Source organism: Staurois parvus, unplaced genomic scaffold, assembly GCF_062004578.1.
Source record: "Staurois parvus isolate SC_StPar_1 unplaced genomic scaffold, SC_StPar_1.0 ptg000635l, whole genome shotgun sequence".
Classification (NCBI taxonomy): domain Eukaryota; kingdom Metazoa; phylum Chordata; class Amphibia; order Anura; family Ranidae; genus Staurois; species Staurois parvus.
In genome coordinates, this window is record NW_028318431.1 from 21,783 (window position 1) to 46,381 (window position 24,599).

The 24,599-nt window shown below is 42.3% G+C and overlaps 1 protein-coding gene across 1 annotated transcript in view; it reads left to right on the forward strand.

Moving 5' to 3' along the window:
* Nucleotides 1–24,599, forward strand: part of SLC13A2 (solute carrier family 13 member 2) — a 66,196-nt gene that overhangs the window by 15,176 nt on the left and 26,421 nt on the right. The window contains exons 2-5 of the mRNA XM_089693612.1: nt 7,874–8,002; nt 9,293–9,429; nt 15,608–15,936; nt 23,307–23,496. Coding sequence (XP_089549738.1) covers nt 7,874–8,002; nt 9,293–9,429; nt 15,608–15,936; nt 23,307–23,496 — 785 coding nt within the window. The remainder of the gene's footprint in view (nt 1–7,873; nt 8,003–9,292; nt 9,430–15,607; nt 15,937–23,306; nt 23,497–24,599) is intronic.

Below are 24,599 nucleotides of genomic sequence, written 5' to 3' on the forward strand. Positions count from 1 at the left end.
AGGTACCAGTAGAGATTCGAACCATCTATGGGCAGGCTGATTGTACCCAATTTAATTGTACGAATTAGGTACAATCAGCATGTTGGATTTTTACATGTGACTTTTGTCAGCAGCTATAGCCACTAGCAATAATTACTGTGTACTCCCGGCAGGGAAGGCTTTTCCACCGCCCCCGCTGGGAGACCACAACAGCTCTGCAGCAGGGATTCTCCCATTAACATTGACTGTGTTGATGGGGGAATCAAGCAAATTTCTTTCCTGCAGCCATCACATCCTCTATGGCCTGCCTTAAACAGTTCTCATGGGAGCAACTGTTCCCTTTGTCAGATTTCCCACCTGTTTGTATTCTGGTGGAAACTCAAAATTTTTAATGTAATCCCACTTTTTATTTGTGGTGACATTGGTGATCAGGGCAGTTAGAGAGAGTGAATCTTCCTAATGCTAACACAGACAGCAATAAATACCAGCAGTGGTTCCAAACCCTCTCCACTATATTCACAAAAAAAGAAAAAGATTTGCCTTTAGTGAGTTGCCCTTAGGTATACTTTAACAATCTTAAATACATTTTTGTATTTCTACATATTATTCCTTTTTTTAATACAGTATACTGAAAGCCAGATTACTGTTCAAACTGTTTATTTTGTTTTGAATAGAGCAGGGAAGAGTTCAAGCACCCGTCAGCGTTTTATTGACATCTGTTTAAACTCCTCTCTACTCTGTCCAAATCCAAGGAAAAGAAAGTTGCTGGAATTAGACTTGAATGACTTGCAAACAACCTCCCAATGTCCTTGATGAAGCTGAAATAAAATAGATTTCTGGGAAACTACAACCTATGTACACTTGCACGTGTACCTTCAATAAGTAACGTGTCTTAAAGTACTGTAAAACTAAATTAAGCAAATAAATAAATAATAACTTACTCACCATTCTCCTTGGCTTATCATCAAAGAATATGAACAAATAAAATCCCCTGGACTTTGAAACTTCCTCCATTCATGCAAATTGTACTACTTCATCTTTTTGATAAGAGTAGTTTGCATGGTTTTAACATACAGTATATAGCCAGGTGCTTGGCTAAGAATGCAGAGTGAGAGAAACACTGGCTGCAGCTGCTCTCTGTACCTGCTGCTCTGTGGGGCTGAACTAGGAGGAAGCTGCTGAGCAGGAAGACTTTGGTAGGCCGCACTACACTGTGGGAACTGTAGTTCAATGGAAAGACTCTACTTTAGTCTGCATCTCCCAGAGGGAGTTTGCCAGGAGAAGGGGAGAGAGCTGCATTTTCTCAGCTGTACAGGACACAGCTTTCTTTTACTGTGAGGAAGATCCAAGATCACATCGCTGTCCAGTATGCACCATCATTGCTGCATATAGGGGCCTAAGCGGGATTCAGAGTGCTGAGATTGGGGTGTAGACAGCCAGAGTTACCTAAGTGCAGAACAGAGAGCGGACTAATTGCTGGGACTGGTGAGCTGCTGCTGTGGGGATTTACTCTCTGCTTCTAGAGATTGAGCCCCATAGGAGCTGATCATATAACGATCTAGTAGCCTTATTGATGCCTGTAGGCTCCACTGGGACTATTCTCATGTGCACAAATGATATAAATGCTGTTCTGTTTGTTAATAAAACACAGACAGCAATAAATACCAGCAGTGGTTCCAAACTTTCTCCACTATATTCACACAAAAAAAAATTTGCTTTTAGTGAGTTGCACTTAGGTATACTTTAACAATCTTGAATATATTTTTGTTTTCCTACATGAGGGGGGCAACATGAGCACATGGATACTAGGAATACCTCTAGGAATACCGCTATCAACTACTCTCCCTCCTCCTATCCTAGCAACAGTCTCCGTATGGAAGGCACTAATCTATGCCACTTGCCCTCCCACACAGGCAGTGATGCCTAAGCTTCCCCTAAAACTTTTAACACATCTTACCCCAGACATTCCCCTGCACCAACTGACCAACCACGGCATATCACACATTCATGATCTCTTTACCGGCTTCTCAAACAAGTCATTCACTTCACTCCAGCAAGAATTCCAATTATCTCCCCAATCATTCTTCACATATCTTAGGGTATCTCATTGCCTCTCTAAAAAATCCTGTCCTCTTTTCACCTTTCTCAAACTCGCATGGTATTACCTATTCTGCACCCCTATAATGAACAAAGGTATCTCACTTTTCTACACTATTCTAAACCAAAAAAAGACATTTACCAAATCCAAGCCACTTTTCCAATAGGAGAATTATCTTGCTATCACATACACTGAGCAACAGTGGACCTGCGCATTAAAATCAATTTACCAATCTATTTGCTGCTCTGCACTTTGGAAATTAACACAAAAGCTTTCCCTCAGATGGTATCTCACCCCTGCCAGAATAGCACATTTCAACAAACAATTCTCCACTCTATGCTGGAGGAACTGCGGGAAAACTGGGGACAATATTCACATCTTTTGGCATTGCCCACTCCTATTCAACTTCTGGTCCACAGTTTTCCAAATTATATCTACTCTTTTGCAGACTCATGTTCCCTCAACCCCAGACCTAGCATTATTGAACCTACATATCGAAACTATTAATCCCTATGCTAAGCACTCTGTCACAGAGTGCCCATGCTTCCCTCACCCCCCTTGCCTGCTGTGACTCAGCCATATCCTTCCACCCCTCCCTCCCCCCTTGCGCATTCCTCTGTCCTTGTAAGTTTCCATGAATGGTGCTAGGCTGGCCGTTGCCGAGGCAACCCAGCAGCGTCCCACATGGCTTTTAAATAGACTGGCACAGGAAGCAGTTTTTCTCTTTGTTCCTGTGCACACTGCTGGAATCATCTTGCTCCCTCCGCTGAATGTCCCAGGGTGGGAGTCTCCGCAGCTCTGCATGACCCCCTCTTCCAAGGTCAGACCCCGCGGCCATGCTACCCCCACTGCTGTTTCTGGCCGCTGTGAGGGCCCCTGCTTGCTGGTCACTGGGCCCTGGAGAAGCCGGCCACTGTGAGGGCCCCTGCCTTCTGATCGCTGGGCCCCTGGAGAAGCTGGCTGGTGTGAGGGCCCCTGGTGCTGATCTCTGGGCCCCTGGAGAAGCTGGCCGCTGTGAGGGCCCCTGCCTGCTGGTCGCTGGGCCCCTGGAGGAGCCGGCCACCATGAGGGCCCCTGCTGCTGATCGCTAGGCTCTGGAGGAGCCGGCTGCTGTGAGGGTCCCTGGAAGCTGCCTGCTGCTGAACGTCCACAAGTCGCCCACCTCCCTGGAAGCCGCCTGCTGCTGAGCGTCTGCAAGTCGCCTACCGTGAGTGTCCCTAGAAGCCATGAACTGCCCGTGGTGTGTGCACAGACTACCTGTGTCCTGAACTGTCCCTGTTGTGCGCACTGACCTCCCCCGTGTCCTGAACTGTCCCTGTTGTGCACACAGACTACCCGTGTCCTGAACTGTCCCTGCAGTGTGCACCGACCACCCGTGTTTTGAACTGTCCCTGCTGTGTGCACCGACCACCCGTGTTTTGAACTGTCCCTGCTGTGTGCACCGATAACCCATGTTTTGAACTGTCCCTGCTGTGTGCACCGACCACCTGTGTTTTGAACTGTCCCTGCTGTGTGCACCGACCACCCGTGTTTTGAACTGTCCCTGCTGTGTGCACCGATAACCCATGTTTTGAACTGTCCCTGCTGTGTGCACCGACCACCCGTGTTTTGAACTGTCCCTGCTGTGTGCACCGATAACCCATGTTTTGAACTGTCCCTGCTGTGTGCACCGACCACCTGTGTTTTGAACTGTCCCTGCTGTGTGCACCGACCACCCGTGTTTTGAACTGTCCCTGCTGTGTGCACCGATAACCCATGTTTTGAACTGTCCCTGCTGTGTGCACCGACCACCTGTGTTTTGAACTGTCCCTGCTGTGTGCACCGACCACCCGTGTTTTGAACTGTCCCTGCTGTGTGCACCGATAACCCATGTTTTGAACTGTCCCTGCTGTGTGCACCGACCACCTGTGTTTTGAACTGTCCCTGCTGTGTGCACCGACCACCCGTGTTTTGAACTGTCCCTTCTGTGTGCACTGACTACCTGTGTCCTGAGCTGTCCCTCTTGTGCGCACAGACAACCCGGGTCATGAACTGCCCTACTACACGCCTAGAGTACCCTTACTTGAACCGCCCCATGGCGTGCCCGGAGTATAGCTACCTGTGATGCCCCTGAGTGCTTGGGCATCGCTACCCGTTGAGTCCCTGTGAACCCGATGTCCCTAGGAAGCTGGATGGGAGCTGTGCTGAGGCCAGACTCCACAGCTAGAGGACAATTGAGTCCCCGTGAGCCTGTTGTCCCTAGGAAGCTGGGTGGGAGCTGTGCTGAGGCCAGACTCCACAGCTAAAGTCCCGTTGAGTCCCCGTGAACCCGATATCCCTAGAAAGCAGGGTGGGAGCTGTGTTGGCCAGACTCCACAGCTAGAGTCCCGTTGAGTCCCCGAGACCCCTGCCCAGGGGTAGGTTGCCCGCCTGTTGCCCGAGTCTCCAATCCGCTGTGCAGTCATGGAGGGAGCTCAGCTGAGATGTGAACCTCGTGACCAGGTTCTGCCTGGAACCCCCCAAGCCTAGGGGGAAGATTGTTCGCCTGCTGCCGAAGACCCCAGTCCAAAGGGGGGGAAGACCGTACAAGCCACCGCGCTGGAGAAGACCCCCCGTGCCTGGAATCGTCCCTAGTTTGCGCACACATCACCCTCCCTGCCATTTCCCCATTGAGTGTCTGTCATTTTGTTGTTTCAATAAAGCTTTGTGGGTTCCCTATCTTCTCTGCGTGTTCTGTCCTGCCTATGCTTCCGTCACACACTCTATCACTCACATCGTTCTGGCAGCCAGACTTCGCATCACAAGATCCTGAAAAAATTCTCGACCACCTACTGTGTCTGATGCCCTTGCTTTAGTTCACAAACACTGCTCCTATGAGCTTATGATGGCTTCCAGCAAATGCAAATATGAAAAAGTACTCACCCTATGGCTACCATGGTGTCACGGCGCACCTTGTCAATGCATTGACTTGTCACTAGAATCCTATTCTGTTTCCTTATGTCCTGTTTGCTTTCTTATATATTGTTACTATTTACAGATTATTGTACTAATATATACTGGTTTACTTTTGTACCTATTTGGAAAAATTTTCAATAAAAACAATTGACAAATAAACATCTGTAAAATAAATTTTGATAAGAACAGTCCAAATGATCCAAAGTCCAAATGTGTATCCACTGTGAATAAAGAAAATCTTATAAAACAAAACAGGTTCCGTAAAAGTAGTAGGGTAATTATGCACTTATCAGAAGGTTTTGACCCTCTAACCAGAGAAGTCAAAACTGGCATTTATGTATCATAAACTCCGCCAGACCACCTTCCACATCAAACCATGAACCAAACAAGCAGGGAAAGGATTCCGCAATAGAATATGTGGTTACAACTCTTCCATTCCATGGCTCGAAGGAGAGAATAAGCTCCACATAGTGTAAATCATAATAAAACTTCTTTAATAGTATTGCACTTACATATTAGTAAAACCAATATCGCATTTAAAATACCGTCCGGTATACAAAATGAACACGCACCGTAGTTTGTGATGCGCGGTAACGTCCTGGAAGCCCTATGATGAAATGCGTAGGGCGGAGCTACATTGCTGATGTCAGGAGGGTAGTGGTTAATGCCTTTCTTGGTTCTTTGATTTTTGGTGGGGTCCAACTCACTGCACATGTTGATATAATAGGGAACACTGGCCCGAGTCTGAGGTCTTTTGTCTTGCCTTTTTCCTGGTTCCCCGAGGAGAGCTGAGAACCGAGAGCCCATAAGAAAGAACCCTGTAAGACAGAGGATCTGAAACCTGCACGCAGGAGAAGTACAAGAATGTCGCTTTCCACTACCTAGATGTAAAGCCATCAAATCTTGGGGTTCACCCCAAAAACACCAGCTGTTGGAGAATAGCTTTTAATGGACTCTGTAATTATTTGGACTCTAACTCTGCAGGTACGCCAGGGCAGCACATAGCCTGGTTAGGAGCAGGGACTAGGGACTTAGGATGTTGACTGTTTTATTGAAGTTCTGCTGGACTGTCTTGTCTGCTTTGACCTCTTTTATAATGTTGCACTTTAATTCAATTAAAGAGCTACATTTTGCCTTCTGCCTGTTCTGAAGTCCTTTAAAAGGGTGCATTGTAAGTAACTGGCGCTATCACACACTTCATCTACAGCCTGGGTCACTGTCACATGGGGTATGAAGAGTTATTACACTAAGGTCTAAGAGTTACCTTGATGCAAGTTATATGTGTGGTTGCCATGAGCAACGGAAGGTAAAATCGTACCATGTACCTGTTTTAGGTGGAATTGCTTCTAGCCACAAGAGAGATGTTGTCGGCACTGTGTCCATCTTGTAGAGCAACAGGAGAGAAAATTCACTGCAGAGGTCCCCATCCTGTACAGAGGTACAGTGGGAAGATGTACATTTAAATAGGGAACCGAGAGTTAACTGGAGAACAGTTGTTGTGCAAGTGTACATGGTGAACATTTATCTCAGAGTAGAGGTCCACCTTAAGGTCGAGTATTCCCTGATGACAACCTCAACCTTGTCCCAGGGAATTGGCAAAAATGGCACAGAGTAAAGGTACCCCATGTGTGTGAAGTAAAGTGATCCCATCTTAGGTAACTAGCGTAGCCCAGAAGAACCCATCCCGGGGTAGGCCTCTTATGTTTCCCAGACTTGGCACCCAGTTAATTGGAAAACATGGAATACATGACCATCATCCCATCTATTCTACCCCACCTGGCCACAAGTGTTCAGGGCAAGGTTTGCTGGGTGCCAGGACTGGTGAGCAGTTTCAGCTGTGCTTATTATACTACTGTTAGGCAGTCTCCTCTGGTAATAAACTGCTAAATTGCCTATAGCTCCAAACTGATCACTGCGTGTAGCATTAAAGAGACAGTAATCAAAGTGGTCCACCGTACAGGTTGGGCTCTACCGTTAGCTGCTGAAGTTTGCCGGTCAGGAGCCAGATACTGTACAATCACCTTCCAGGGGTACCCCTTTCAGGAAATATACATATACCTACACTCAGGGGAACACTTAAGGAATGCACGCTATTACACCTGTTAGTGATTTATTGCAGAGGGAGACTTTTCCCTACTGTTTCTCTGGTTCATTATTTATATGGTTCATGGTTTATGCTGCTCTTTTCCAGTGCTGCTGATACTAGGTTAGTTTTGCTTAAGTACCACAGTGATCTAGATTGACTGCCATAATAAAGCTTGGTATTCGCTTGAGTTAGTTTGTTGCATTTAACGGACTCATTTTCCTGTCCATAGATTTCTGTGCATTGCCATTTATTTTGCTTGGTGATAATATACCTATTTTATTTACTACTACATACTGTAGCTTAGTGCCCATTTCTTATATGCTAATACAATTGTGGTTATTACACTACTAACTGAGCTCCTGGGTGCTTGCAGCATTTCAGTACTTAATCAGATGTGTCAAGGAGGGGCTGAGGCAGTTCTCAGAGTCATGGCAAAGAATAGAGTACTCATCATACCAAGCGGCCCCTCTGAGTGTAACCACTACACTTAGAAGTTGACTCTTCTGACATAGATTGCTAAATCAGGTTCAACATCATTAGGATGAAGCAGAATTAAAGAAACACTTATGCTGGCTGCAGCCTAGCTGCTGCCCACAAATCACAAAAATATAAAAGCACCATCTATGAAAGTGGCTGATCCCTACATTCATATTTTATAAAGCAATACTGGAAAGAGGCCTTATAGGTTCCCATCAACATTTTTATGGTCTATTACAGAAGCATGCTATAGAAAATAATGTTGAATTAAAGTATTATTCTTTTACGTGTTTTCACAGGAAGCAAGTTGTGGATATGTGATTGTTCTAATGGCGTTATTCTGGTGCACGGAGGCCCTCCCGCTTGCTGTCACTGCACTATTTCCAGTTGTTCTATTTCCTATGATGGGTATCATGGACTCAACAGCGGTATACAACAGTATTTTAATTGTACTGTATAGTGATATTACTATAAAGTTCATACAGTCTAGCAGGGATATTTGGGTGTGATAATTAACTCATAACAACGAAATTGTTTAAAAAATATGTAAAGCTGTATTGATTCAAAAACCTTAAAGTATTAACTACACTGGTGTTATCATAAAAAAGAGAAAAGGTCCAGCCATAATATAAATACATTACATCATCTTTCAATAAGGACTACTAAGGCTCACATTATTGTATTATCTATCCAATGCGTTTACAGGATCAGCGTCCACTTTATCAAGGATGTACTGCATGTGCACCCTAAAACATGTCCTTGAAATAAATAAATATAGTTAATCCATTGTAGGTATATATATTGCACCATATCCATTTCCTGACCACCCTATAGCAGATGTGCTGCTACAGAGCCACTGCTCTGTGCAAAATCATACATGTCCTACCTCATCGCGGGCTATCCCCTCTTCAGTCTATGATGAATGCTGCTGCCAGACTCATCCACCTTACTAACCGATCTGTATCTGCCACCCCTCTATGCCAATCCCTCCACTGGCTTCCCATTGCCCAACGGATCAAATTCAAAACATTAACAATAACGTATAAAGCCATTTATAACTCCAAATTACATCACCGATCTTATCTCTAAATATCACCCAAACCGTACTCTTCGCTCCTCGCAAGACCTCCTGCTCTCTAGCTCCTTTGTCTCCTCCTCTTATGCTCGTCTCCAGGACTTCTCCAGAGCTTCTCCCATCCTCTGGAACTCTCTACCCCAATTTATCAGTCCCTGGGTTGGTAGTATCTGAAATGAAAAAAATTTCCTCAGTCAGTGGTGTGACTGGAAGGAAAAAATGTCCCTTAGTCAGTAGTTGTACTGTAAATCTGCTTCAGTGGTGTCACTGAAAAAAAAATGTATTTGCTTTGGTGGTGTCAGTGACTGGAAAAAACCTCCCTGCGCTGGTAATATCACTGAAAGGAAAAAATGTCCCTGCATTGGTGGTGTCACTGAGAGAAACACCACTACAAAGTTCCTTCCCCATCCCCGACCCCTCTCTCCACTGCTACAGAGCTCCCACTAGCTGTATAAATTTCCTCTGTGAGAACTTTGGAAAATTTTCGCTCACCTCTTGTTCTAGTGGCAGCTGTAAAAGTTTGATTTTCCCATTACTTTCTGAGATTCACATGTCTACATTTTTTCTTGTTGGTTGGGGAGGGGGTTCTCCCTTTGAAGGTTTAACCATGTTTTTATTATCTTTATGGTCCTTTTCATTTCAGGCCTGCAGCCAGTATCTGAAAGACACCAACATGCTTTTCATCGGTGGGCTACTAGTGGCCATAACAGTAGAGAAATGGAATTTGCATAAACGGATTGCCCTAAGGGTTTTGCTCCTTGTTGGAGTCAAGCCAGCCCTGTGAGTTACATATGTGAATGCCTGTATAAGTCCAGAAGCAAGGTTGTGGGTGTCGTGTGCTGCTGGTCAAAAAGATAGGTTTAAAGAATTAGTATAAGTTGCGATGTGTTAACAAACCAAAAACAAAATGGCTAATATTGCCTATCAGCAACATTTCATGCATGTGTGTGCATACTGTAGAAATGACTAACTTTCTGTTTCAATATTTTTATTAAGAAAGTTTTGTTTTAAGAATACAACAAGCTCAAGATACACCCACGCAGGGGCAGAGCATAACAATAACACACAAACAGATACACTCTGCTCTGCTGACTTGTATTAACCAAATAACGGAATGTCCAATGACATCAAGGAGGGACGGCAAAAAGCCGAACCAAATAGTAGCAGCAGCAATCACTCATATTACCGGAAAAAGAAATAAAACATGGAGGAAAGGAAAACTAGAAGAATCATGGATCCAGGGCTAGCACAGGCAACGACTATAAGAGGCCATAACTAGTAGGAGGCAGGGATGGCAAGGAATAACATATCCAAGGTTCCCAAACCTTAAGGAATCTCGAATGAGAATCATTAGGAATGCTAGACATCTGTTCATTGATCAACATAGCATTCATCCGGGTCTTCACCCCCTGGAAGACAACCGAAGGGGTTCTCCAAGCTTGAGCTATAGCACGTTTCGCCGAAATAAATAGGTAGGATGCCAATTTCTGCTGAGATCTAGACAGACCCAAAATTGGGCAATGCAGGAGGGCCACCCTTGCATCCCTACGGACCGTAATATGAAATAGCATTTGCAGCAAACCAAAAACCCTAGACCAGAAGCCTATCAATTGCGGACATTACCACCAAATGTGCAAGATGTCCGAAATGACTCAATTTCAAGCTTTTATACCCCCCCCAACACACACACACCCCAACACACATACACACACAACGTTTTAGTCTTTCCACTGTATTTTGGTGGGCAGATTTATCAGTTCCGATGCACAGATCACACTGCTGGAGTTCCTTAGCGATGTAAAAAGCCAGCTTGTCATTAACCTTTTAGCATATATGTCAGAAGGGTAAAGCAGCATAATATAGTTATGTATTTCTTATTTCTTTCAGGAAGTCTTGTACTTTTGGATTATGCTACCACCTACAGGAGGTATGGACGCCAGCAAACAAAACAAAATTGCGAACATGTCAGTTTATCTCCTCCGACTATCAGCATGTCTGTGTTTTGCTAGTGTCCTAGGATGATGGGTGTCTTTGCTCTGCTGATAAAAGTCTAACCTTTTAACTGTCTACTACATATTAGATTCCTAATATGTTGCTTATGAGATGGTATCTAAAAGCAACTTTCCCAAACAGCCTTTCCCAAACTTGACTTTGGAGTGCCATACCTGGACCCCACTGGACTGGAATACAGAGCTAACCTGGAATGTAAACTTTGGCCATTGGACTCTGTATTGTGGTGCTTTTCAGACCGCTGTGTACTAGTACAATTTATCCATGGAGTTCTTTCTAGATCCAGACCTTTTGGCATTCTTTCAGCTAACCTTGGAGACTCACTTTGTGAACAGACTGTGTGGATGGATTACCAGGAGTTACCTTACTAGGACCACTGGGTATCATTTAAGTCTTTCATTCGCTCCACCAGGCATGGCCACATTTTGTTCTATTCAGGGAGGACTTTAATGTAGTCATGAATGTACAGTCTATAGGCACACTCCCCTGCCTTCTCCTGCAGAATTTCTCTCGGATATGCCCACAGCATTACAGGGCTTTGCTCTCAGCCACTAGGACCAGGTCTGTTACTGTGTCTTTCAAGTCACTGATGGAAGAACCTATACCTGTCTTCTGCCATTATTCCCAAATTGAAAGGGACTGTTTCAGTGCCTATTGATGTGGTACGCACTAATTTAAAATTTGAGGAACAGACCATAGCTGGACTGCCCCCCTTTGTGGATCCCACAGTATCATGTCTTGATAAAGCATCCACAGTTCCAGAGGAAGATGCACCTATCTTTAAGGACCCCCTTAACAAGTGACTGGGGGCCCTTTCTGGAGTCTTTGTCGCCCTAACAGGTCCTGCACTGCACCCTTTCATGACTGTGACCTTAGTCTGTCAAATCTTAGCTGACTGGTCTATTGCCATTAGAAGAGATTCATGGCCTCAACTTCCAAGTCTGGCACCCAGTCCACCTACAAATATTGGATCAAGTCTTTCAAGCTCTTAGAAATATCTTTGGCATGAGAAATTGAGACATCTCAAAGTGGGGAGACATCTGTTAGCTTTTGCAATCACATGGATAGCTTGCATCTAAGATGCTTGGGTGCAGGTAGTGGTTTCCAGGAGCTACAAGATAGGGTTTCACTGGATCTCAAGGCCCTAAATGTCTTCATTTAGGCCCAAAAATTAAACATGATATCCACCAAACCTTTCATAGCCTCCCTTCATCAGGGAGACTTTGTGACCTCTGTGGACATAAAGAACACATACTTGTATGTTCCCATTTTTCCAGTTCATCAGCAATTCCTTGTCTTTGCTGTGGGTCCTCTACACTTTCAGGTTGTGGCATTGCCCTTTGACCTCTCCTCTGCACCTCCGGTGTTCACCAAGGTACTGACCCCTAAGCTAGCTAGTAATGAGCTGGGTTCAAAATGTCAGATGTTTTACAAACCATACAAAAGTTCCAATGTAAATCTGAACCCCATCAAAGTCAAAAGGAACTGAATCTTTAAAATGTATTAGGGACATTTTCAAGGCTAAAAGGTAAAGAATTCTCAAACAACGGTCACAAGGAGCTGAACACTGGTTCAGAGGAAATGTACCATTGCAAAAAAGAAAAATGGGGATCAGCTCTTTTAATAATACTTAATGTGAAACTTTAAAAATGCTAAATTCTTTTAAATAAAATGCTTAGGGGATGTCCTAAACTTGCCTGAGCTCAAAATGTTTTTTGTGGGGAAAGGGTTCTTAATACTTGGGTGAAACTTTTTTTTATATTTTCTCACTAAAACTTCATTTATATTGCATAGGAGACAAAAAGTTCCATATGTGATATAATTTATTTGTGACATTTTGATTTAGTGGTATCAGGGTTTTTTTTTAAACTCTGATGTCCCAGCTGTCTTCAATTGAAGCTAATGAAGCACAGATCATAGTCCACTAGCTTCTTTCCTGGCTGTATCAACCAAAGAAAGTGACAACAGAATTATACACGCAATTTCCGGGTTCTTTACAGCTACTCACTGGACCCTCTATGCAGGTCCCAGGCCCGCAGGTTGGACAGTAGAGGCCAGGAATCATGGCAAAGGTGATCATGTAGGGAGGCACAATTCTAGGGGTCACAGAAAGCAACTGGGCAGCTATATAGCCACCAAATAATTTTCATCACAAAGTCAAAAGTCGGCTTGTAGAGTGTACATACTCTATGGAGTGTGTGAAACGCACCGCTGTCTCAACGTATGGCATGTGGAGGGATCATTAAAATGTTTGGTTGCCAGTAAATTACATTTCCCAGCTGCTTTGTACTGTTTGTAAACAAAGTGTTTGGGTATTTGCTTCAATTATACTATGCCCTTATCCTAAATAAGGATTTAAGATAGGTATTAGGGGGGACCCCCACACAATAAAATGTACCAGACCTTTATTGCTGAATCTCCAGGCTGCATGAGCATCTGATCCAGATTTAATTGGACAATGCTAAGGCAGCTTCACTTTCCAGCCTTGTCCACCATTTACACCCCAGGCCTGAAGGGTCAAGAGCAAAGTTGGCAGATTTGTTTACATGTAAAGGCAGCAGTGGGTAGCTCCCTGGGATTACTATATTCTAATCTACACCTTTCCTCCCTTGGAACTCCTTCCCCTTTTGCTTTGCAGGATTGAAATGGGTGGCAGTCCAGTGATCCTCTAGACTGAAATTTATATCTCAAGAACAGATTTAACACCTATTTCACAGTCACTAGCTTTAGAGATATGGCTGTTGAAGCCCAAATTCCTAGTGACAGGGGCATTTCTGAATCAATTATTCCTAAAATGCAAAAAGTTAGTCTATTACTGCACATGGAAGGCATCAAACTTTCACCCCAGGGAATTTCCTGTGAGATCCTGTTTTTTTTTTTTTTTGCAGATGGGTTTGGAGCAACATCTAGCCCTTAGCACTAACAAGGATCAGGTTTCTGTGCTTCTAATGTTATTTGAAAGGCCTTTGGCTTTCCATTCTTGGTGAGACTCTCCCAGTGTGCTCCCCTCTGACTCCATGGGATCTGAATTTGCTTCTTTCTGCACTTCTAAAACCTCCTTTGAACAGTTTAGAGTACAAAGATGGCGCCTCCTGACGTCACTTCCGGCTGAGGCGCCATCTTTGTACACCCAGAGAGTACACCCAGCAATATACATGAAGCTCTGTAAGCTTGATTTAGAACATGCAAATGTGAGTGTGCTACTTGCTGGTTTACTTTTGTGATATTAAACATACAGTATTACACTATGAGAGTTTCTTCTTGTTTTCAATCCATATATGAGTTGGCTGAGTTTAGCATCCTGTCGATGTGAGAAGCTTTGATATCTGGATGGGTCATTCTCAGTGCTGCATGTGAAGGGGGATACCACCATTACTGCTTAACCTGAATCATTGATGTGGATGGGTCGTATTAATATATCTGGCAATTTGAAGGCTCATTGGCCCTTTGGGCCGCTGCAATAAGGTGAGGGGGCAATCCAGCCATTGGAGGATCCCGATTTTTCACTTATATCACCGTCATCACCAATATATGTAGTTCACTCATTTGAAGAGTGCACAAGGGGACTCTTATATATGAATGATATAGTGGTACATTTTTCAGTAATATGCGGTTTTCTTTGAAAAGTTTATCTTTCACTATCTGTTATGGTGTTGTAACACTGTTTTTTTATGTGTTTGTGTTCACACTTATTTATCCCAATTAGGGAGTGTATCACACCAGTTAGACAACAATTAGTTGTCATTCATCACTTTGATTTAACACATTGATGTGTTAGGAGGTCATGTGGTTTTAATTAGTTTTTTGCTATCAGGTTTTATCCTGTCCATATCACTTTAGTGCATTCACATTTGTTGTGAGTTATTTTTACACAGCACTTTCTATTGTGGCACAATTTCTGCCATTCATCTATCACTTCACTCATGACTGAAGTCACGTTTTATTCCCCGTTTTTGGGGATGCATGTTTAGTTTTCACTTATTTATGTCATCGTGTGATGTTTTTTTGTTTACTCACGTATGTTTATTGATCTAAGTGTCACATGTTATTATTTATGTCTATATGCATAAGATTATTGGATTAATGTATATATTTATGGGTTGTATTTAGTTTATTTAGATACCATTTAGGGAGCGCAACACCATTTTTTTCATTGTTCATTAGCACATTCAGGTTTTAGTTAGGTGATATATATATTTGGTGAGTGTATAGTTTGTGTAGTTGGAGTAGCGCAGGTGGTTTACCTATTATTATTGTCCCAGATAACCTAAATCCATTGCTCTGGGACACTTTACAAGGCAGCCAGATGGGCTGGTATTTTCTGCAAAGCATTGGGACTTTGCGAGTTTCACCCAGGGGACACAGAGCTCCTAAAAGAGGAACCTTTGCTATTGATTTTTTAGAGACAGATGCCATTCTGGAGGGAGTACAGTCCAGGATCTGCATCTTTTGTATACATAGACAAGGAAGTTTGTCCTCTGATTGTTCTAATAAGTCAAGTTGGGCATCCCATATTCCCTTATCACCATCCAAGCTGTTTTCCCAAAAACAACCCCATGGACTGGTCATTGACTGTGGATGCAAATTGGAAATGCAACTCTTTAAATAGCAGTCCCTTTGTTCTGTTGTTTTTTTTGTGGGCCTGTTAGCTTGCTCTTGCCCACCCCTCAGTTGAGAGGACTGTTGTTGGATGTCCTGACAGTACAAAATGTATCCTTTTTTATCCTGTAGACGGCAGTAAATCCTGACAGTACAAGACTTCATGTCCCTCAATGGACTCCAAGAGAGGGACTTTACAATGAATTGAAATATCCTATTTTAACAGAAGTCAGCACAGGCTAAAAATTAAATTACTTCAAACTGTAACCTTTGTCATTTTGTATTCTGAAAAGTTCACTGACAACAAACTGAAAATATAATAAAACATAAAAACATCTTTTGTTTCCAGGTTGCTTCTGGGGTTCATGGTGGTTACAGCTTTCCTGTCCATGTGGATCAGTAATACAGCCACCACTGCCATGATGATACCAATAGCTCAGGCTGTCTTGGAGCAGCTTCACACTTCAGAAGAAAAACTTCAAGAGTGTCCATCAGCCTTTGAGAATGTCAATCAAAAGGAAAATCAAATTAATGGATGCACCAAACTGACTTTTGAGGATAAAGTAACCAAGGAATCCAACGCAGAAGATAACCAGCCAAGTGGAAACATAAACCAGACATTTGAAATGTATGAAAAACAACACATAGATTCAGATCATATTAAACAGGAGAAGCCAAGTAAGTTAACAAAGAAAAGCAATGTTAATTACAAATTAAATGTTATGAAGAATGTGACATGCTGATTAACAATTTAGCAGCGAGAAAATTACAGAGCTGGGGTTTTGATAATAATCCAAAACAGTGCTTTTATGTATCATTTTCTAGCAATCATTACAGTTAGATTGTATACTATATTGATGGAGTTATCTGCCTCTAGAGCAGTGGTTCTTACCCTTGATTGTCTCATACGTGCATTGTATAATGACATACAAAAAGTTTGAATGAAGTAAACAATCTTAACAAAATACTAGCTTATTTTCATGGCAAAAGTAATGGCCACTCATTACAAAAATGAAATACAATCATCTTGTGCAAGTTAAACAAAAGAATGTTAATTCTGCAAATCTACTACTACTACAGGAAAATGAGAATTAGCACTTGCTATTATGGAGTGGCACAAGGTGAGAGTTGTGTAGAGAATGATGATACAAATTTAAATGGTAAACATGGGCCAACAGTCATGAGATACTGAGCAGTCAGCACTATGAACAGTGGCAGGGCGTGATTTCTCTAATTTCTTTTCAATCGACAAGGGGGGCATCCATCGATCAATTCTCTCTTCCTTTGATCAATCAACCATTCCATCGATCAAGCAACTGATCGACCCTTCCTTTCTGTATTCGATTGACCCTTTCTTTGATTGATCAACCTTTGGTTGATTGACCCTTCCTTCTGTCATTTTTTCCTTCCTTTGATTGATCGATCCTTCGTTTGAATGATCTTTCAAAACCACTTCAGGCACTTCTGCCACTTTAGGCAGCAAGGATGATCGAGGAGGAAAGATGAGGGTTCTTATCTATTCTGATGCAACTGCTGTGGAATAACATAGAAGTCTGTGGGGCTGAAGTCGCACTGACGTCGGAATATAATATGACTTCCCTTGTCATGCAATTCTGTGAACCTGGGCTTGAGAACTTATAAAGTCACATTGAAGTCAAATCAATAGACACACTGGAAATTGCAGGAAAATGTCATTAGAATAGTGGGAAGCGATACGAGGAAAATGCAGTACAAACGTTGTAAAAATGCATTAAAAATGCAAAATACATTGTGCTAAATTTACTGCAACATGGGAAAGGTGCAGCAAAAACGCTTGTGTTTTTGATGCGTTTTTCATACAGAGCAATGCGAAAGTAGCCTAGTTAAAGCTAAAAGCCTAATTGAAGCCTACAAAATAGATACACAATCAGTCAGGCATTGTATCTCTTTTTTTTATAGTCTTACTTGCATTTTCCTGTTACAGCAGTTCTGCAGGATTTCTAAATGTGACTGTGCAGTCCAATAGGCATAAGACTTAGACAAGGTGCACTCAGTAATCAGCACTCAACAACAGATCTGGACTGACATTTTCTTTCCTGATCTGCAAAGTCTGGGCAAGGATGAGGATTGTGGCTGGCACTTTTCCAGCACAGAGCACTGCCGTGTAATGGCAGAAAGCAAAAACTTCTGACATAATAAGGTCTTTTAAAGCATTTTTTTCACTTTAGATATAGTGGGAAGATCTGAACCCTTGTCAGGTTTTTACTGCTATCTGGGGCTCTGAGGGATTTCCCTTCACTTACTGTCACAGTCACAATGGTTTCACTGGTCAGGGCGTGAGACAGTAATAAAAAGCTGCTGGGGGTTCTGGCCTTCATTTACCCTTCTAATTTTTTTTATGTATTTCTTTGTTGATTATGGAGAGTTTTCCTTACTTCCTGCCTAGTAAAACTGTTGTCACTGGGACAGTAAGTGAGGGGAAATCTATTTAATGAAGCCCGAGATAACAGTAAAACTTGACAGGGGTCCTACTCTTCTCATACTCTAAAACTAAATGAAAAAGTCTTGGCTGGACATACAGCTTAACCCTTTCATTGCCATGAATGCATGGCATATGTCGAAAGCAGCAGGGAGTTTTAAACACGATGAGGTTGATTTACTATAACGAGAGAGTGCAAAATCTGGTGAAGCTCTGCATAGAAACCAATCAGAGTCCAGGTTTTATTGTCAAAGCTTAATTGAATAAGTAGAAGTTGATTGGCTACCATGCAGAGCCACATCAGAATTTGCAGTCTCCAGTTTTAGTAAATCAACCTCACTGTGTAAATATGACTAGCCAACTGTTGGCTGTCAGATGGAAGCGATCAGGCAACTGTGCAGCTACCTGATCACTTCAAACCCCCCCTGCAGGATTCAACCCCTCTGTGTGCGCCCCCACCATGTTTCTTGGCTCTGGCTCCTATTGTAAATAACCAATAAAATAAGCAGCACTATGGAAAAAACTGAACATATTGAGCAGCTTGCAGGGGAATATTTTATTTATATACCTGAGGCGCAGATAATTCTATATTTGTTTTGATTCTGCACTCCCATTTGTGGACCCAGAATGGTATGGTGGGTGTAACCAGGTAGCTGAGGAGCGGGATGAACTCCATTCACTGATCTCTCCTAGCTGGTAAGAACCTGAAAGCAAAGTGTAATATGTTGATGATAAATTGTGCCGTGCTCCATTGTTACCAATATGTTACAAATCATAAATACATATATGCGTATCCAAATAACAATTTGTGCAATATTCATGTGAATCCACTGTAAAAAACAAAAATGTCCAAATATTTAACAAACAGAAATATCCATATATAATTCTTCAGAAGTTTTGTGTTCACTTGAAATATATAACTTCAGTGCTTCTTAATTCTCCTCTTGATGAGTGAATGGAATCCCATTCAGCAGGACACCATCTCATCCACATTTGGTCCAATTAAAGGGACACAGGCTTTATATGACCTCAACGCTTGGTCGTATATTTGATGTGAGAGCACATCCGGTGGGGGTGCACGTATTTAAAAGTATATTCACATAAGAGGGGAATTAAGAAACATTGAATTTATATATTTCAAGTAAACACAAAACTTCTAAAGAATTATATATGGACATTTCTGCTTGTTATATATATGGACATTTGTGTTTTTTATAGTGGATTCACATGAATATTGCACAAATTGTTATTTGGGCACGTATATATGTATTTATAATTTGCAAAATATTGGTAACAATGGAGCGTGGCACAATTTGGCATCTATAATTAATTAGACACATTGGTATGAGTATGTGTTAGGTGTTGGCGATCCATTAAATAGCAATTGTAATTGGCACAAAATTAGTGGTTTACCCGCTCACAAGTTATGATTTCAATTTTGAAGTGTAATATGTCACTTTACCCAGCTGCTGTGTCAGGGGAAGAAGCTCATACAGCATGATCTGTTCTCCAAGAGCTTCAGTGGAGGGCAGGTGAAACATCAGTGGTCCAACCTACCACCCACAGCTGCATGTGGCCCATTGGTATATGATCTGCAGCCCTTGGGCCTCAGCAGTCTGTAGTGGGAACACTGATTAGGGTAATAGCTTTGATCTCTATTAGCCCACGTTTCCAGTTTCGTATTGTCTTCTTATCCCTAGCCAAAAATGTACCACGTCCAAAGTCTGCAGTTTCTGACAGTCCTCTCAAGCATTACATATAATGAACATTATGTGCAGCCCTTTGCTGATTTCCGGGAATGCATTTGAGGCCCTCCTTAGCTCGTAAGTTGAAAACCACTTGTCTAAAAGATCTCTGCTCTCATTAAAGAAAACTGGTCATGCCAAAATAGTATCACATAGGGAACTTTATGTCCCCTCTGTGATTTAAAAAAAAAACAAAGTTTAGTGTTAAAAAAATAACTTTTAAAAAATAAATATATACCAAAGCACATTACCCCCCCTCCGAAAAAAGATTTCTAGCCCCCCAACATACACCCACTTGTGCTAAATGCCATGCCAGAGTGAGTGAAATGTCTCCATTCCCACTAATCATGGTTAACTAATGGAAAATTTGGGGTACCAAAGTTTGTTGCCATTTAACTGCAAATTTAAGGCTTGACATGTTGGGTATTTATTTACTCAAAGCAACCTTATCTTCTATATTTTACCAGCAATTGGGTAATTTATTTCATTTGTGTGCCCTAAAATTAAAAGATTAATTCATTAATGGAGTTCACCTTTGGGAACATGTTACATGTTCCACCTGTTTTTAGGGTGGAACATATAACATGTTCCTAATGCTGCAACCTTTGCCTGATCCCCCTCCCTCCCTGTGACAGCAGTATGAGTGGAGTTCCCCCCACATGGCTACATCATTCATTCACAGAGTTCTGTAATTGAATGAAATTCAAGTTCCGACAGCCTTAGCAGCTGTCGGCTTGTAGTCAATGAACTACCACATCGCCCTGGTAGTTCATTGATTCTTCCTGTCAGTATATCTGCTTGCCTGTACATCCCATATAGGCAAGCAGATATACGGACAGCTCTGCAGGAGACCTGAATGGCACCAGCGATCTGATGATCACTGGTGCAATGCTATCCAGGTTTCTACAACAAAAAATAATAAACGTACATTTTTTACCTGCAAAAAAATGTGCATTTATTATTTTTTGTTAAATGATGAACTTATCCATTAACTTTACTTTATTTGTTACTGAAATTTTGCCTTTGATAAACCGTGGTTCTAATATCATGTAACAAAAAACTGAAACTTCCACTATTTTATTTTTCATGGTTTCTGCTTTCAGAAAATATATACTTTTTTGGGGGGTTTTAAGCAAACTTTAGGCCTAAAATGATTGAACCACAAAATTTCTCTGGCAATGAAAGAGTTAAAGCTAATCTCTGGGCTCCCCCTTCCTGAACCACAAGAGACCTGGGTACTGGACTTAGGTAAGTATTAAGCCAGCCATAGATGTTTAGAATTTTGGCCAGGTCAGCAGGGACCGGCTGAGATTTGAACCATCTATGCACAGAACGATTGTACCCAGTGCAATTGTTACAGTATATGACTTGGGTACAACCAGCCTATCAGATTTTTCATGTGATTACTGCCAGCGGCTTTAGCTGCTAGCAATATTCACTGTGTTCTTCTGACTTACCCCCACCGGGTGAATACAATAGCTCCGCGGGAGGGATTCCCCCATTAACATGTACTGCGACCCATGGTTGCAGGAAAGAAAACAGCATCATTTATGGCTGGCATGAAACTCTCCAGCAGGTTTTAGTCTCCAGTCACACTGCTGTGATGTAAAATTGCACAATTTGTGTGCAATTTCAGCACGATTTCAGATACGATTTCTGAAAACTTTATTGCTACTTGTGAAGATTTTCAACAATTTCAAACAGTGCGTTTTATATTATATTCTATGTATATAAATCCTGTATAATAATAATGTATGTGAAATAGCAACAAAACTGCAAAAAAAGTAATGCAAGAACTACTTTAGAAATTGCGCTGCAGCAAATCGCAAATGTTAGGACACTGACACTCACATTCATTAGATGCAATTTCAGGTGCAATTTCAATTAACAGATCGCACCTGAAATCGCACTGGTATGACCAGGGGTGGACTGACAACTCATGGGGCCCCCGGGCAATAGGGGATCATGGGACTCATGTGTCCTTGCCCAAACTCAAAAAAGCCTATGAAAAAGGTACCGGGGCATTTCATGGGGCCCCCTCCTGACCCCGGGCCCTTGGGCAGTGCCCGACTTTCCAAATGGTCAGTCCACCCATGGGTATGACCAGGCACTTACTGGGGTTACTGTTAGCCCTAAGATGGGCATTTAAGAATTTCCAACATTTATTGAGTTTTCTGATGCTCATGGATTCTCTTATTGTCTTCATCCAGATCAGTCTAATTTAGATTTCGCTTCATAATTGTGTTTATACACTCAAGTAACATATTTATTGAGAGAAAACAATTCCCTCTGTTTGATTGCCAGGGACAGTCAAAATTTTTTTAATGATGTCCCGCCATGCCTCAGTGCTGGCCAGTGTCCCGGAAATCCAAGATCAGGGTGGGGGTCCTGGCCAGTGTCCTGGAAATCCGAGATCAGGGCGGGGGCAGCAGCAGATAGGGGTTTCAAATTGTGCATGAGCCTAGCGTAGTTAAAAGATTAAAAACTTTCCTTGCCTCATTTGCTCAGCGGGAAGGGGAGGGGCGCGACAGGCTGAGGACTATTTCTATATTTTTGGCAGATGGATACAAAAGCAGCTGGCAGTTTAGTTTACTAATAGGAAACAGCAGCGCTACAGATTACTCCGTCACTCCCCAGAAGGGGGGGGTAAGAGTGAGTAGAAGCCATTCGACAGCCATCCCCACCTGATAGAGACCCCAGTCATCTCCATCCTACACACACCTCCATCCAGTCTTCTCCATCCTGCACACACGTCCATCCAGTCATCTCCATCCTGCACACACGTCCATCCAGTCACCATCCTACACACTCCTCCATCCGGTCATCTCTATCCTACACACACACAGTCATCTCCAACCTGTCAACCAATCACACACACACCTCTATCCTGTCATCTCTATCCTACACACACACACAATCCTTTCTATCCTGCACACACAAAGTCATCTCCATCCTGCACACACACACACCTCCATCCAGTCACTCCTATCCTACACACACATCTCCATCCTCCCTCGTTCTGCACTGTACATTCCCTATTTAACATTACCACATTCTGCACTATGTCAGTCATCCCAGACTCTATTTAACCACACTCTTTGTAAGCCATGCTATCCTTTTGTCATGGCTGCGACCACACCCATAACATATGAATGCCACACCCCTAATTAAAGTGGTTAAATTTTCAAAATGTTGGCAACTATGGAGACCATGTTTACCCACAGAGGGCTGCACAAGTGTTCTGTGCATTCCCATGCAAGTAGTCCCATTACTGTCAAATGGGATGGAGCAGCTGTGCAGACATAGTCACTGTTCCCAATGTGACATCCTTGCAGGTATGGGTGCATGGCCCCAGACGTACCCGCACAAATGTCACATTGGGAGCAGCAGCTGTGTCCATGCAGCTGCTGTGGCCCAATTGATAGCAGTGGAACTGCCTGCATGGTGATCCACAGAACAACTGTTCTTCCCAGTGTGGGTAAACATAAACACAGCCCTCCAGGGGGGTACAGTTATGTATGCTTGTGAGAACAAGGTCTTAGAATTAGTTAACCCTTAGCAAATATTTAATCAAAAATGAAATTAGTCTGCAGAGAAAATCAGAAAAATACAAAAACAGGAAATGACATTTCTGGGAGCATTCTATACTCCAATAGTGTATAGACCCCCCCCCCCACACACACACACACAGGTTGTCATGCTGTATTGACTATTTAAACATTTGTAGAAAATTACAGGCTAAAAGGTAATTTTTAATAACATTCAATTAAAAAACGGCTTGTGTAGCAATTTGATTTTTTTCAAGGAAATTGGAATTCTTCTATAAGGTGTGTTTTATTCTTCAGGTGTCACAGCAGTTGAGATGGATTTAGAAGATGAAAAAACAAGGCAGGAACATCAAGATAGCAGAAAACAGAAGCACCTGAAGTTGTGCAAAGGAATGAGTCTTTGTGTATGTTATTCTGCCAGCATTGGGGGCATTGCAACACTAACGGGAACCACACCCAATCTGGTCATGAAAGGACAGATGGATCAGTAGGTTGTACTCTTTTAAAAGACTTGTAATGTAGGTTCACAAAGTACACTTGGCATATGGAATATTAATTGAGAAAAAATATATACACTCTAATGCCCTCTAATGCATTGAAATACATTTGCTTCTATATTAATGCCACATGCTTATCAGGAACTGACCCAAAAAAAGACAATATTTTTGTTATTACTATACCATTTAAAAAGGTATGGTTACCTTTATAACATTTACTACATTAACCTATATTATAGTTGCTTATTAACATTTATGTTCCTGCATGTACAGTGCCTTGAAAAAGTATTCATAGCATTCATGGCCTTTATGGAAGAGTGGCAAGAAGAAAGCCATTGTTGAAAGAAAGCCATAAGAAGTCCAATTTGCAGTTTACGATAAGCCATGTGGGGGACACAGCAAACATGTGGAAGAAGGTGCTCTGGTCAGATGAGACCAAAATTGAACTTTTTGGACTAAAAAGCAAAACGCTATGTGTGGCAGAAAACTAAACACTGCACATCACCCTGAACACAATATCCCCACTATGAAACATGGTGGTGGCAGCATCATGTTGTGGGGATGCTTTTTTTCAGCAGGAACAGGGAAGCTGGTTAGAGTTGATGGGAAGATGGATGGAGCCAAATACAGAGCAATCTTAGAAGAAAACCTCTTAGAGTATGCAAAAGACTTGAGACTGGGGTAGAGTTTCACCTTCCAGCAGGACAGCAACTCAAAACATACAGCCAGAGCTACAATTGAATGGTTTAAATCAAAGCATATTCATGTGTTAGAATGGCCCAGTCAAAGTCCAGACCTAAATCCAATTGAGAAATTGTGGCAAGACTTGAAAATTGCTGTTCACAGATGCTCTCCATCCAATCTGACAGAGCTTGAGCTATTTTGCAAAGAATGGGCAAACATTTCACTCTCTAGATGTGCAAAGCTGGTAGAGACATCCCCAAAAAGACTTCCATCCGTAATTGCAGTGAAAAGTGATTCTACAAAGTATTGAATCAGGGAGGCTGAATACAAATGCATGCCACATTTTTCAGATATTTATTTGTAAAACATTTTTAAAACCATTTATCATTTTCCTTCCACTTCACAATTA